Raw genomic sequence first — 16,052 nt, forward strand, 5'->3', positions numbered from 1 at the left:
ATTGGAAGAAATAGTTAATGAGAATGGAAATAAAATAACAAAGGGTTTTGAAAAGTTGATAGCCGATCATGACCAGCAAATGAGATATAAAAAAAATAGAAAATAAAAATCTGACTTGTCTAAAATACTCTGAATTTTAGTGTAAGCTAGAACACTGAAACAAGATGATAAACTTGAAAATGCTAAGCAAAGTGCTATCACAAACATAAAAAAAGTAGTTGTATTAGACCAGAACCAGGGTTGTTTGATGAAACAGTGCAAAAGATATAAAAGATATGAAAAGCATGAAATGGCTGGAGAAACATTTGAAGCAGCTTCAGAAAGGCCAAAGTAAAACAAATCAAAAGAAAATATCACATTTTAAAGGAAGTAGAAGTAACTGCATAAACTGAAAAAAGGCAAAATGACCTGGCTGATATATTTGAAAGACAAAAGAGAAGTCAGTTTTAGACTCAAGGTGTCATTTTATGTTTACAAATAGTGAAGAAGAAGTGTAGTATGAGTTGCCAATTGTTAACAGTGATTTGAATGGTCTAAAAACAAACTCCCAGAATAATGCAAACTGAAAAATGAAATAGTAAAGGCACAACTCCAAGAGTGTAACAATAATGGACTATATCGACACTTTTGCTCACAACACTGAAGTGGTCACTTCCCTAAATCAAAAGTATAACATTTTGGCCAAGTTGATACTATAAAAGGAATATGAAAATACAAATGAAAGCAAACAGTTATCATTAATCAGTGAAGAACTTAAAAAGGATGTAGAAAAATTAGCATAATGGCACAAATGGAAATAAATTAAGTACGCTTGACTAGCACTTACAGGAGCTGGAAGGAAAATTCCAAAGAATGAAATCCTTATTACTGTGTTACAGACAGAGAAAATAATGTTGCATGATGCTATACTTCAACTATTAAGTGTAAACATTTGCAGGCTGTTTATAATATCCAAAACCAATTTTGGAAGGAAGAAACAGGAAAATAAAACATTGTGAGATAACACTTGCTTTTGATGCAGAAATAATTTAGAGAAGTTATGCTGGTGTAACAGACATGAAAAGGGAAAATTCTTCCAGTATCCAGTGCCTGGTTCAATGACTTTCACAGAGTCACACAGTAGGAGTATTTGTTTATTAAATTTATAAATGTGTCTCTGCTAGGCCCTACCTTAACCTGAAGGTTGATTAAGGGTACTTGGTAAAATTCCAAGGACAACAACAATTTGTGCAGTGCTGTCAAACAGAATGGCACTAGTTAGAGTGAAGCATTACCCTTGTTTCATGCAGGACTAATGTGTAAGTCTGATATTCACCCATTAAGTGGTAGACTGGAAAATTTAAGTTCTGAGTATATGCACTCCCATGTACTTTAATCTAGCTAAAAACTGCAAGAAATAAACAATAGTGAAGACCCATGGGATATATTGAAATGACACCTTAAGGACATATCAGTGTTTCAGCTACATGGCTTCTGAATCCTTATGACTTTTTACTTTTTAAAGCTTTATGAGTGTATTCAAGACAATAAACCCCAGCTGTAGACATGTCATGTTTTGGACTTAATTGTAACATGTAGCATTACATTACAAACATTAAGGTGATGGCAAAAATGCCAGCAAAGAGACAGAATGTGATTCTGCCAAGAATCATACATAAGGAGTCAAATGGTTTTGTGAAAGAGAGAATGGCAGAAATAAATGGGGTGGCCTTTATGGAGGTTATGGACAAAGTAAAGTAAAGAGGGGGCACAGGCAAGCATAGTCCTTCATGACCTACAAAAGGCCTTCAACATGTCAGATGGGAGGCACTAGAAAAAAATAGAAATGGGGGGAATATTGTAAGAGTGATAAAGGCCATTCACAATGAGCCAGAAATACAGGTAATGGTAAATGGAGGGAGAATGTTGAGATAGTCACAGAGGAAATAACTACAGTTATTACATCTATTTATTACATGTGATAACCAGGAAGGTGGGCTGATTGACAATAATGACAATTTTTGCAAGGTTCAAAAGGGCCTCAGGGCTTAAATGCAGTCAGAACAATACAGCAGAAGTCAGAATAGAACAGGAAAAGGTAAGGGAGGAGTGGGACACATTCAGCAGAGGAATACTCCAAATATCTGAAAGTATATGTGGGGCACACATTAAGTGATGCAATACAAAATAATCTGAAGAAGAAGAGAAAGAAAATAAAGGGGGTACTGAAGAGCAGAGGACATAAAACATACACACAGCTTAGTAGAATCAATGTGATCTGAATGATGATTTTCCCAATTATAGCAAATGTACTAAGAAACCTGCTAGTGGTCCCAATAGAGACCAAACTACTGAAAAGACTTGAAAGGGCGAATAGTGAAAGGAGAAGGAAGAAGGGTCTCAAAAACAAGTTAAGACTGAGTAGCTAATAAAAAAAGGAGGCTGGAGCATCCTACATACCAAGAGAGCCCTTAGCATATGACCTACTTAGATGGCTAGTAAGAGGGAGACCAAAAAGACAAGAGGAAAGATGGAACACATGACACTGGGAAACATAGAAGAATGAGTGAGGGGGCACTAAAGAGATGCAGCAACATGACATAGGGAGATAGAAGATGGTACACTTTCACTCGAAAGAAACAAGAACAAAATGGAAGTAAAACTGGATAAGAGGAGAGAGGGAGTTAACAAAGATATGAGCAAGAAGACAAACTGTATTCAAAACCCTACAGGAATTAATACAGGAATCTGGATTAACACAAAATTAATGGTAGATATACACCAGACTGAGATAAAAATGGCAGGAGAAGAGGATGAAAGCAGAAATCCAGGAAAAGAAAAGTGGGAAGGGAAAGGAAAGGTCCAGGGGGAAATGAGAAAGGTAAAAGAAGAATGACATATAAAGACCCGAGGAATAAAGTGGAGAAAGGCACAAAGAAAGAAATAAGGGAAGGAAGGAAGAAGGGTGGCAGACTGGGGAAGATGAATATCAAAAAGTTCTCAAATAACTTCATGGATGCAGAAAATACAGGGAATGGGAAATCAGAAATAAAAGTGTCATCTACATAAAGTCTGAGGTGTCCTCAGGTCATAGTTATCAGCTACAGCAGAGTTGTGGGAATAGAGTTGCTTAAAATTGGAAAATGACTTAGGTCAGCATAATCTTTTTAAATTTCTTCCCTAGCCCCACCATTTATGCAGTGACACCACAGCAGTGCATGTATTTTATTGTCACTACTCACATTTACCATTCCTCTGCCTTAATCAACCACATTCCTAACAACATAGAGTAAGCCTAACAATTTAGTGCATAGGATTAAGTCTATAAGCTACATACTGAATTTCTATCTGTAGTTCTGGACTTGAAGCCCAAGGTCTACATTTGGCCATTATATGACTAAGTCAGTTAAGCAGACTCTGCTCACAGCCACCCCTTCCTTCTCCAGACAGGGGCATTTTTCTTTAGTGGGTTTACCAGATTTACGCATATATGACATTATAAAAATGGACCAGTGTAAGTGGTTCCTTCACTTCTTTTCCTCTGAAAAACAAAAGCAGTCCTCCAAATACAGTAAGGTATACTTACATGGCCAACATGAGTAAACGTTTGAGTCAATTGTAGAACTCAGTCAGGCTGACCAGCTACGTCTTGCAAAATTAGAGACAATTCTTTAGTATATAATCCTTTAGTATATATAATAATGCGTTTTTGAAACAGTAGTAATTTACATATCTGTGATGTATAAACCTTGTCCTGTACATGACTTTTTTTCAAGAATGTTGCAAGTTAAGGCTATAATGTACCAAAGATAATGAAACCGTGACTTACGTAATGTACTCCTCACATATTTTTCTGTAGTCATCTCTTTCTGGGTCGCATCTCAAGTCATCATATAGTTTGTTTAGTAGCACAGAAGTAGTAAAGCAAGTATTGTCTGTCAGAGGTAAGCAGTCTGGTGTATCTTGGACCTGCCCCGCTACTTTTAAAATCTTTTTTAAACCTGTTAAAAGATACAAGTACATTCTTGTGATGTAAGGTATTTCAAAAGAAGAAGAAGAATTTTACAACACAAATGTATTTTATTCACTTGTAGACAAAACACATTATACTTAACACTTTTTATGTATGAGATGCAGTGAATTTAAGCATATATCTATAAAAGTATCAAACAGTTATTTTAAAAGTCTGCTTCTGTGGATTAGTATATATTGTATCGCATTAATGCACATGTTGTAGGACACCATTTTAGTAGTTGTTAAAGAAAGGAAACCAAATTGTTTCTTATTTCCTGAGTGAATTAGATATTATTTTGAATGATCAGTCGTGTTTTGAACTTTCTGTTCATACTACATTATGTTGATTACTTGGCATACCTTTTAGTAACATTTAATGTTATGTTATAATAAACTGCTGGAACTCTGTATTTTGAATCTGCAACAATTAAATGTACACTTTTGAAATGCCTGAGTAAGCACCAAAAAAATGACAGAGATCATTTAGAAACTGGATGATCTCTAACGCTTACATCACACCCCAATAAAAAGAACAGCCCATTAGATGTTCTCTATTTTTCATCACAAGCAGAATTTCATCTGCTTAGCTTCATTCCCAGACTTTGGTCCTGAGTATAACATCAGATACCATGACTATTCTCCTTCGAGCTGCCTGAGACTGAAGCAATTTCATCTACTGTTTCAGGAAACTAGAAAGAAGTCAAACTTGCTGAACTTATAAAAGTATACAGCGGATGACATTAGATAAACAGGAATGCGTGTGTACATTAATTGCATGTGCATTTGTCAGACAGATATTCTCAGTAGTTGGTTCTTCTTTTTTATTATTTTTTTGTTTTTTAAACATTTGTTTACCAGGAAAGTCCAACTTGGAAAGAAGCCAATTTTCAGCAGCGGACAAGGGAGAAACACTCCAGAAGCATGTCTTTGAAACATGGGAGGAAACCAGAGCACCCAGGGGGAACCCTCATAAATGCAGGGAGGACATGCTGACTCCACACAGAAGGCACTCCAGCTGAGAATCGAACCGGAGAACGTCTTGCGGTAAGGCGACAACACTACCGCTGCACCACTGTGCCACCCATTTTAAATTATGAGTTGAATGATTGCAAAAACAATGAGTACTTACAAAGAGCCACTTATACAAAATGAATGGATTTCACAACAAATCCAGAAGAAGCATAGCACAGTTTATACTTGGTACTCACTTCAGCCATGGAGAGGTCTACAGAAAAAGCAAAAGTAAGAAATAAATAAGCACATTAATAGTGGTAGAGTGAAAGCCTCCACTCTAATCAGGCAGCTTTGGAGAACTGCCATATTGCTAGTGTGTATCTACTGTATGCCATCCTCCTTTTTAAAATATAACCCTCGTCCACCAGGATCATTAAAATATCATAGTCACATCTCAGGTAGATTGTTTCCCACCTTTGTTATGCAGTGAAGTAATGACTGTCCCACAGCTCTCCCTTCTGGTATTAAACATATTTAGGAATTTGCAATGATAAGTACTGTCCTACTGCAATAACATTGTTTTGATGTATAGCAAAGTGTTTTATGTATACAAAATTGTCAGTTGTAAAGGATATATGTTGTATGTGGAGCTTTTCTATCCGGGCCTCCACTGAAAATAAAGTCTCTCCTAGATAACTTCCTAGGTCATATTATAAAATTGTAAGGAAATCCTCATATCTATGGTAGTTGCCAAAAAACTACTTTTGTATGAGGGTGAAGTCTTCTCATGACCACTTCTACTTGTTATACTGTAAGTTAAGGTTTGAGTCTTGGCACAGTGGTGCAGCTGTTTGCATTGTCACCTCACAGCAGGAGGTTCTTCATTTTGATTCTCAGCAGGGGTGCCTTCTGTGTGGAGTTTGCATGTCCTTTCTGCATTCGTGTGGGTTTCCGCTGGGTGCTCCGGTTTCCTCCCATGTTACAAATACATGTATCTGGAGAGTTTCTCCCCAGGCCTCCACTGAAAATTGGCTCATTCCAAGTTGGACTTTCCCAGTAAACAAATGTTAACTAAATAAATAAATAAAGTCTTGGGCTGACCCCCCCCCCATCTCTCCATCTTGATGTACTGTAAGAAATGATTCAGGTGTAAGAAGCACCACCTTTCTTTCCATCCACCTTATTGTCTTGTACCTGTTACCGATGTTTGCAAATAAGTTACTTAATTAAGCTGCCCCACTCCCCACTCTGTCTGTAATGTCCCAAGAAGCAGTCCAATAGACATGGCTCTCTCCTCCCATATGTCTCCCCAGAGATAATTTTCCCAGAGGTACCCTAAGTAATGTAACCCCTTGCCATAGCTCTTCCCTTGTGGCATGTCCCTTGTAGCAATATGAGAATGTAAAACACTCCTTGACTCCTCTGTTACTCACAGCTCATAGCTTGTAAAAGTATATATTTAGCCCTGAGAACTGGTGTCTGTTTAGACAGTACTTGTAACTTCATTTAATTAACTCATACATTCCAGTCCCCAAATGCACAATGTACCTGTGTCTAGGTTAGCATCACTCACCCACCCACCTCCCTTGTCTCTTTCCCAGGTGCATGTTAAATAAAATACTCATGTCTGTGGAAGTTTCCCCTTCCACATCCCAATATAATTTATAAATATTATAAGTTTACGTCTGAACTAGTCCTCACATGACCCATTTGTACCATGCAACTGCTGATGTTTAGAGTGGTCTACAACATGGACCCAAACCCCTTCCTGCAGCCCAACAAGAGTTATTTAACAATAAATACTTATGTCTGTGGTGCATCACTTTCATGTCACAGATCATAGATATATGTATGCACATTGCTTGTGTATAGGGTAATCCCTCTCACACAGCCCAGACCACAAATGTATATATAGGAATACTCTTGTATCTATATTAACTTTTCTCCCATGTCTTACACCTCAGACATGGAGTGCAAACTTTCTCATGCCTAAGATATTGCTCTTTTGCTGCTACACTGAATCACTTTGTTATGCTACAGATGACCCTGTTTTAATTGAACATTTGAGAATGTTGTGTTTATGAAGAATCATATAATCATAGGAGGTTACTAGGCTATCAACTAGGAGGTCAGTTCAAGCATAACCGTTTCATCCCAATGTAATACCAATGATACTCTAGTCAATACCCAGGATTGTATTTAGTAATAACTGCCCATGTCCTGGAGGGTTATGGGCACTGTCCCAGTTAAGAAGAATTTATGACACCCCATCCACTCGTCGAGGTTCCTTTTGAACAGTGTAATAGAGGTGCTCTTTTTCACATAAAATGGCAGCCTACTCCAAAGACGTGGCAGTCATTAGGAGACAAATCTGACCCTCCAGCATGTCCTAGTCAAGTCACAGGCCTTATTTAGGTCCCTGGAACAGGTAGCTCTAGTCCCATTTGATTTACAGCTGTGCAGCAAATTCATTATGTTTGGGTCGGACATTGCTCAGTAAGCCAGGCAAAAGTCTCCCCTAAGAAGTCTATATGATACTGAATATAGTGAAATGGACTTTAGTCAGTCTGTGTAAGACACATGCTGGAGTCCCTTGATCATCTTTGTTAGAAACCTCTGAGGCTCATTATTATATCATTAACATTCCGTGAGACAGCAGGGTAGATATTTGTGGCATAAATGTGGCATATGCATATATAAATCTGAAGCAAGATGCAGTCTGATGCAGAATAACCAGAACTACTGGTGTAGCACTGAAGGGTCAAGCAACATGGGTATCTGGACTTTTATTGGGCTCCTAGTGTATAGCCACTGTATGGAACAATTCATTGCAATATATCTATTCCATAGTACACACTTTACTGTAGCTGGAACCACTGCAATGTATGTGTATGTCATAACATCAAGGCTTATACCTGGTTCCACTGCTGTGACATTATAATACCATAACTGAATGCTTGCTAGATTTTAAGTATGTTATGTAATGTGTTAAAGTGCTGTAATATGTAAGTCTCTAACATCTTTCTGCATTATGTAATGGCCATGAGGTGACTTTTTATGAATAACTTCCCCATCCCTTTACTGTTACCTAGTATAATAAGACATAAGAGGACTATGCCCTAATGTGCCATCAAACATAATGTTATGAATCCTATATCTTAAAAATGAAAGTAATAAAAGTTAGAAAGGCTAATATTAATTGAAATAACATTGTCACTAAGGACTACATACTCACAAACATCATATCAGAAAAACAGCATGCAAGATATCTAGCTCACTGAAAATACCCTTGATCAGGGGAGAGTAGAGGGTAACATGGAAATAAAAGTTTGGATGAAAATAGTGTTGGAGACATACATTGATTACTTAGTCTGAATAGTAATTGATTAATAAGCCTGCACAGGAGTGAGCTACAGACAGCATAGGAGCATGGTCTGATTGAACATACATGGAAGGAATTTAAGCTGATTCTCAATGAAGATTTGAAATAGAGCAAATTTTGACATTGATGTATATGGTATTACAGAGTATATTGTCAAAAGGGGAAGGTGAGCTTCCTTAGAGTTGCTTCACAGAAGATGGGTGATTAAGCTAGAACTCCACACTGGCCGAATTTAAACAGAAAGAAAATGATTGATAAGACTTTAAAACTAAGAAAATTACAAAGGACACCCAGAAGACTGACAAAGGAGAAGGACAGCTGAAGTGAGCAAAATCCTCAGAATTGTCAAAATGTTGACTATTGACAATGAGATCCAAAAGGGAGCCTAAAAGGGACATGAACAAGCAATTACAAAACTACTAGAAGAGGAACAAAGATCCAGACACTGTATACAAAGGATAGAATATCAGCTATCAAAATGCATGAACCTTAGAGGATTAAGTGGTGAAACTGAGAAAAGCAGAGAGTGATCAGGAGAACAACTCAAGAAGGGAAAAAGATTGTAGGAATACCTGGGAAAACCTTTGATGAGAAACTCCATAGGTATTTTGGCAAGTTTATCCAGAAAACATCCATCAACCAGGAGGCATGGACATAGAAGTGGAAAGGATATATAATATTGGAAAGAGACCAGGACCTGAAGAAGTACTGATTCAAAACAAAGGGATGGATTATCCTAACTGGTCCCACAAACCAGAGACTCAAAGGACCTGACAGAACAGAAATTAAAATTATGCCAAACTTTTCATCCAGACTCCCTCAGAAGAAAAAAGCCTACGATCTGGCATGTGATAAGTAGAGACGAAAGGTGTTTTACCTTGGCTACAGTATCAATCACTACTAGTTGTGAAGTTTACTGGACATCTGGCTATTCTGACATACTTGCATGAAGACTAGGAACTACTGCAGAGACAGAGAGAATGAGAGAGAGTGAGAAGAGACAGACAAACTCAGAGACACAGATAGACAGAACACCAACAGGACCACAAGGGTTGAGAATCCCTGCACAGAAATGGAGCTGGAATAAGCTGACTTAGCAAAAAAACAGGGCAGTTTGGAAAACTGGAAAAGATGCTGTCAACCAATAAAAACAACAAGGCATCAATAGCAATAGCAACAGGGAAGCCACAGCAGGGAAGGATCATGGGAAGAAAATCTGATTAATTCTTAAGGAAATGCAGCAGCTCATCCTTCATGAGATATGCAAGGGAAACAAGAACATTCAAGCAAAGGGAGAAAGGGCGTAGGTGAGGACCAAGGTATTATTAGAAGAATACAGGAAACGCTTTTGTCCAGGAAGGTTTAGGAAAAATAGTGCATATGTTAGAGGAGGTAGATTAAGCATAACTCTCAACCTACGAGTATTAAAAATCATAGCATTTACCCTTAAAAAACTCAAAGCTGAGAATCCGAAAGAGGAACTATTTCTTATTTTTCACAATAGAATTTTCTTCCTGTACTAGACCCTATAGTAAGTGATACAGAATCTTACAACTGGCTTAGTTTAGTTATTTAATAAAGTATGTCCCCATAACCAGGTCTGACTTTAGGAGGAACGAGGCTAAATCTCAGGGACAAAATCAGTTGAGAGCTATGTGAGTAAGTAGAAGCCAGAGTAAAGAAAGCAATTCTAAAAAAGGAAAAGCCGGTAGAAATTTCCAGAAAGGAAGAATAATGGTTCACACTGGAGTCACTAGGAGACCTGCATAAGGAATAAGAAATTAATCAATTAAAACAAGAAGAGGATGTAAAAAATATTGTTGTGAGAAGTGGGTGTATAAGCTTGGAAAGGGACAGATGCAAGTGGACAACTGAATTAAGGTTAGAAACAAAACAGGCCTAAAGATGAAAGACACGGGCACTAATGCTGTCAGCAATATGTACTGTAAATTCAGACTGTGCAATCAGTATTAAACACGGACACAGACAAATGTGCAGAAGGATAAGGCAAATGTTTTGAAAAACTACCACAACCAAAACCTCTGCAAGGACGGCAGGTGGTCAGGTTCAAAAACCAAAATACATATAAACAAAAAGGCAGCACCCAACTGGAGCATACATATTTTTAATGTATAAAACCACAAGAAACAGACCGGTTTCAGCCCAATGGCCTTTTTCAATGTGAAACACTATCAGTAAAAGCACCATATTATATATCAGAATATAACAGAATAATTAAACACAATGAAACAATTATTATAAATGTTCATTAAGACCAGGTGAAAACAATCCTAATTTCACAATTCAAGATTTTTCCTTTTTATTTAACAATTTGTGCCAACCTGTTTTCATGGATCTATGTCCCAAAATTCTATCAATAACAATAAATTTAAAGGTTGAATAATAGTATGCTTATAAAGCATTTGCTGAATATTTATTTCTAATGTTTCTCAAATGTTCTGAAATACACAATTTTAGGGGTCTGGAGGTTTGGCCAATATAAAAGGCTGTACATGAACAAGTTACACGATAAACAGCCCAATCACGATTACAATTACCAAACACTTTAATAGAAAAACAGCAGAAACCATGGACAAAATAGCTGATATGGCTAAGGGGGGGGGGGGCAGCAAGAGAATAATAAGAGATTAAAAATAAAGGAACTCAGAGGGCAACTATCCAGATGTCAAAATGAAGGCTAGAAGGAAAGACAGCTAAGACATGGAATTATCTAAGCACAGTTAATCAAAGAGATAAGAAGTAATTAGGTGGCAATCAGACAGAAGACCAAAATGTGAGATGGAGGAAGTAAAACAAGAAAAAAGTGGGAAGAATAGAGAAAGAATAAAAACTACAAGGAAGCAATTGAAGAGGGATAGGGTGAACAGACAGGAAACTGGCCCAACCAAATATGAAAAAAAGGAAAATGTGAAGTAATTAAAGTGAAGTGTTAAGTGGGTACAGGCCTTGCAGTATTCAAGCAGCAGGGGAAGAGCAAATAGGAGAAACAAACACAGGGAGGAAGTAAGAACAGCAAGACTTATGGCAAGATGGAGAGGGAATGGGGGAATGTCAAGCTAGAACAACAGGGAAACGAGAGAAATGTACAAGGGTTAAAAAGCAAGATGGAGAACAGGAGAACAAGATACTGAAAAGGTATAGCCCTTAGTGGTGAGTGGTACTGACGTGTTCAGGCACTGTCAATGATTAAGAGCGGTCAGAATAAGGAGAATCAACACAGCCCGACTGAGGAAAGGAAAAGGAGTGAAGGGCCAAGAGGGCAGCCTAGAGAAAATGACTTAGAATATGGCCAGAACCTCAAAGCACATTCGAAGAAGCATGGCATTCAGGAGCATCAGTAGGGAAGGGCAAGCATTCTCTGAAGAGGTGCAGGAATGCGGACTGGATTATAATATATGGATACAATTTTGGATAAACTTGACATTTTTTTAAAAATGGGAACCAGACTGCAATGTAATTTAAGGAAAAATGGTCAGATAAGAATTGGGAAAAAGGTAAGGGAGAATCTCAAGGTAACACAAAGTTACCCATAAAGCCAGATCCCAAATACTTGGGTACTTGCAATATGAGAAACAGTAAAAAAAAAAAAAAAGGAAGAAGAAAAAATAATTATAAGGCACTAAAGAAAATTGCCACCCATTAAGAAAGTAGAATAATAAAGCTACTGCTACAAATACAGAGTATATATCATCTAGCTAAGGACTGACCCTACTGTGAGGTACTTACCAAGACATCTGCAAATGATAGGATGTGTGAGGAGGCAATAAAAAGGATTACAAAGATGATGAGGTAAGTACAAAAGAGATTGAAAACCCTAAGGATAGTGAAATAAATTACTACTGATGATGACAGACAAAGAGAGGGAGGGATGCAAAAGTATGTAATATAAATCAGTGACTGAAAAAAAGACAAAAAGAACAGAAAAAGGAGTGAGATTGCAGGTACCAGAAGTAGAATAATAGTAACAGATGGCAAAATCACAGGAAAAGAATGTTAGGAACAGTGGACAGGAGCATGGGACAACTAGAGCTTGAGGATTACATGACAGAGTGCCATCAAAAGCATGAAAAGATATAGGAGAGAAGGGAATCTGAATAAAAGGAGATGGGCCAGAGAAAGGAACATCATGACCAGCAGCTGATGCAGAAGGCTAGACTAGGTGGTACAAAATACACTGGGGAGGAGTGAGGATCATGGAAAAAAGGACGTAGGAAGAAACGCAGTAGGGAGAAAATGAGCTGTTTGGGAAAAATGACAGTGGAGAGTATGCAGAAGGAAACCTGAGACAACATCAAAGTGCAGAAGGAGTTTAAAACTGGGGAAAATGAGAAACGGATAAAAAGGGAAGGCTGGAGATGGAATGGAAGAGGAGGAATGATCTATAAAGATTTGGGCAGAACAGAAGAATGTGTACAAATGGGCAATTTGGAAAAAAAGCTGGAAAGAAAAGGAAAGAGATATGTAGAAGATGAATGGGAAGGGGTGTGAAGAATGGCAGAAAAAGTCACAATTCTTCACAGAACATGAGCCTTACAAGTTAGGATATAGCATAGATGATGCTACACACCACAAAGAATAAAATGGGGGGGGGGGTGGCATGAAGAATTGCTTGAGATGTGGAAAGAAAATTTTAGTTATTAAGCAGATTATGGAAAGAGATGGTAAGAAAATGGGTAGAGATACAGAAAAGAAATTTTAAAAACAGATGGGAGCTGTGTATGCTTGGATTAGTTTCACACAAGAATCAACGTAAGAGTGAATTCCTGAACAGGAGACAAATGATGCTAACAATCGGTGGGATAAAAGCTTACATCACAGCCAACGTGAAGGGTATGAGTAAATGGGAAGTGTAAGCTAAGCCTGAACAATGTTACAATAAGGGGCAGAATCCTTACGGAGATTAAGCTAGGAAAAGTGGAGACAGACAACATAGGAAATGGGAACAAGTAGTGCAGACCTTTGGTCCCAAGAGAGTTTAATTAGTGAGAACACAAGCCAGAACAGGGAAGTAAATGCAGTAAAGGATGCTAAGAGGAAAAGGTGAGAGAAGGGAGGCAGTGGGTAATGTGAGAGGAACAAAGTAAATGCTTAAAACACTGTCTTAGCCAAAGCAGTACTTTTCAGAGCAGACCAGGTCCTTACAGCAGGTATGCAGTCTTTCAGTGAAACATGAAGTAACAAAGCATGAGGCAGGACTGTTTCACTTTGTTACCATCTGCACTGGTATTTAATCTTTTTCAATTATTCATCATAAATAAGAACTGCATCAAAACAAATTATGTGCTCTGTTAGCCACAATAGCTTATATATTACATAGTTTCATGACTACTATAGAAATGAGACAACACACAATCTACTTCCCATCCCACAAAAAGGTTACTGAGTAATGCAAAATGAGTAAAAGGTAATTTCAGGGCTCAGTCTGATAAATGCATAACATTAATATATCTTAACCATATCGAAGACTGTATTTTCAGAGTTCACATGCTCAGCTGAGGTATGAATATATTCAACACACAAAGTGAACATACAACTGCTTTATGGTATTCCTTACATGCTACTGCACTGCACATTTCCCAGTCACAAAAATGTAAGCACTCTGTTGCAAACTTTAGTATTATTTGAAACATTGCAGTACATTTGACTGCAGTGCCTCTGCTGTGCTGTTAGTTAAGACATTGAGCAGGAATGGCTCAACAGCCTATAAGGATCTGTGCTGGATCTTTCCATCTCCTGATGCATCATACTGTATACTACCATCCTTGGAACCCTGATCTGTTGACAGTTTTCATCTCAGTTCATATTTATACTGCTCTACATGGTTGTGGTAAATGGTTCCCTGAATTTGAGGCACATTATACCTTTTATATGGGAGTGATTAGACTCAGGAAAGGCCTGCCCTATTCTAACTACTCTTTGGGAAACATATATCTCATAGGTCGCCACGCCTGGCTTTTCACTTCAGGTTTTTATGATATCTACCTACCTTTGATACATGCCAGTCTGCGCTCAGAGCTTCGTTATTGATTTATTGATTGACTCAGACAGATGAAATCATGGCGAGAGTCATACAAAACCTCACAAGCATGTGAATCTTTTCTGTTAACTAGAACAAGAAACTGACCTGTTCTGTAATGTTTCTACAAGAATACTTTGCATTTCATTGCTTGAACAATGGCCATTTTATCTATGACTCTTGGGATGCAGAGGAGAGGGGGATATGGTCAACCAACTTTTCTACAGTTATAGGATATTGGCCCTTCACCATGTTGGAAGATAGTTTAACCAGTTGAAAGGTTGCAGAATATCTGGTTTGTCATGCTTTGCAGAAGATGGCTACATATATTATATATTATATAATCTCTAGAATTATGTTTGATCAAATTTTATAAAAAAGCTTGTTTAAAGTAACACAGTAATCAGACAAACACTACTAAGCTAATACATAGCATTTATTCAGAAACAATCTGAATCATACCCCAAATTTACTTACCATGATCAACAACAAAAAGTGTTCTGCTGTTATCTGGGCTACGCAAGTCCTTTCTGGGTACATTTTTATTTAGTAAGTGAAGGGCTTGATCTCTTCCATGTCCAGAAACCGATTTGGAGACCAACATATCCAGAAGATGTGTTATAATCAGCCGGATATCCTTAGTTGTGTCTGTACAAGCAATATAAGCATTAGACATTAATTACAATTTAAACTGAAAAGCATAGATAACAGGTATGACATACAAGCACAATCTCTTCATAATGGTCTCTTCATAAGTACCACACTAAGCAGGACATTAGTGATAAATCAAGTGACAAATGTCACAAAAAGCAACATTAAAAAACTTTCTGTATCACTTATGACTTGTAGTTTCATCTTCACGAAGACCAAGTTCTATTCCTGTTCTAATAGTACTCAGTACTAGCATGATTTATCAGAAAAGGTAGCCAGCACAAAACAGTTTCTAAGTAGAAATGTACACTCATACAGCAAGTAAAGGTCAGTTTCTTTATTTTGCAAGAACTGCTTATGCTTACTTTAAGATTCACACCATCTACATTCCACATACAGCCTGTACTTTACTGTCACTCACATCTACATACGTGCATGAGCACATACAAACAAACACACCACACCACTGCTGCAAATCTCAAAACTCTACACCATGTGTTTACTAGCTTTTACAAGAAAACATATAATTTTGCATTACTTATAGGTGTATGTTTTTAATGGTAAACAAGTATCATGGAGAAATTAAGTGGCTTTCTCATAATAACACACAACACAAGAGGATTCAATCTTTATTCTCCAGTTTAGCATTTCAATACCTCAATCATGGTACTGTATTTGCTGATGAAGCGATGAGTGTGGTCGCGAAAGCGCTAACTTTTTTATTTATTTTTCAATAAACTTGTGTGTGTTAGCTTTGGTGCAGTTTTTTCTTAGTTTAAATGTTTAAAAATAATCCACTGTTTTGGGAGTAAAACCACTTTTTTTCTATCACAGGGTTCTTACTATATAATATTGCATATTAGCAACCTTTCAAGTTATGTATCCAGGGGACAGACACATAAGTAATTTATTAGGTAAGCTGCCCCCCATTGTAAGCCACATGCTTATCAAGATGACCATCCACAGGTTGTTATACATCCTTTTACCTTCAAGTATCATCCCGGTCATGGAATGTTTCACAGCCAATTTTACCCT

General features: G+C 37.5%; 1 protein-coding gene across 2 annotated transcripts in view; it reads right to left on the bottom strand.

Moving 5' to 3' along the window:
* Positions 1-16,052, bottom strand: part of UNC45B (unc-45 myosin chaperone B) — a 373,967-nt gene that overhangs the window by 184,153 nt on the left and 173,762 nt on the right. For both annotated transcript variants that reach the window (XM_044064331.1, XM_044064332.1), the window contains exons 8-9: positions 14,844-15,014; positions 3,809-3,980 (exon numbers count right to left, since the gene is read on the bottom strand). In XM_044064331.1, coding sequence (XP_043920266.1) covers positions 3,809-3,980; positions 14,844-15,014 — 343 coding nt within the window. The remainder of the gene's footprint in view (positions 1-3,808; positions 3,981-14,843; positions 15,015-16,052) is intronic.

Source organism: Protopterus annectens, chromosome 2.part2, assembly GCF_019279795.1.
Source record: "Protopterus annectens isolate FY-2018-M chromosome 2.part2, PAN1.0, whole genome shotgun sequence".
Taxonomy (NCBI): Eukaryota; Metazoa; Chordata; order Ceratodontiformes; family Protopteridae; genus Protopterus; species Protopterus annectens.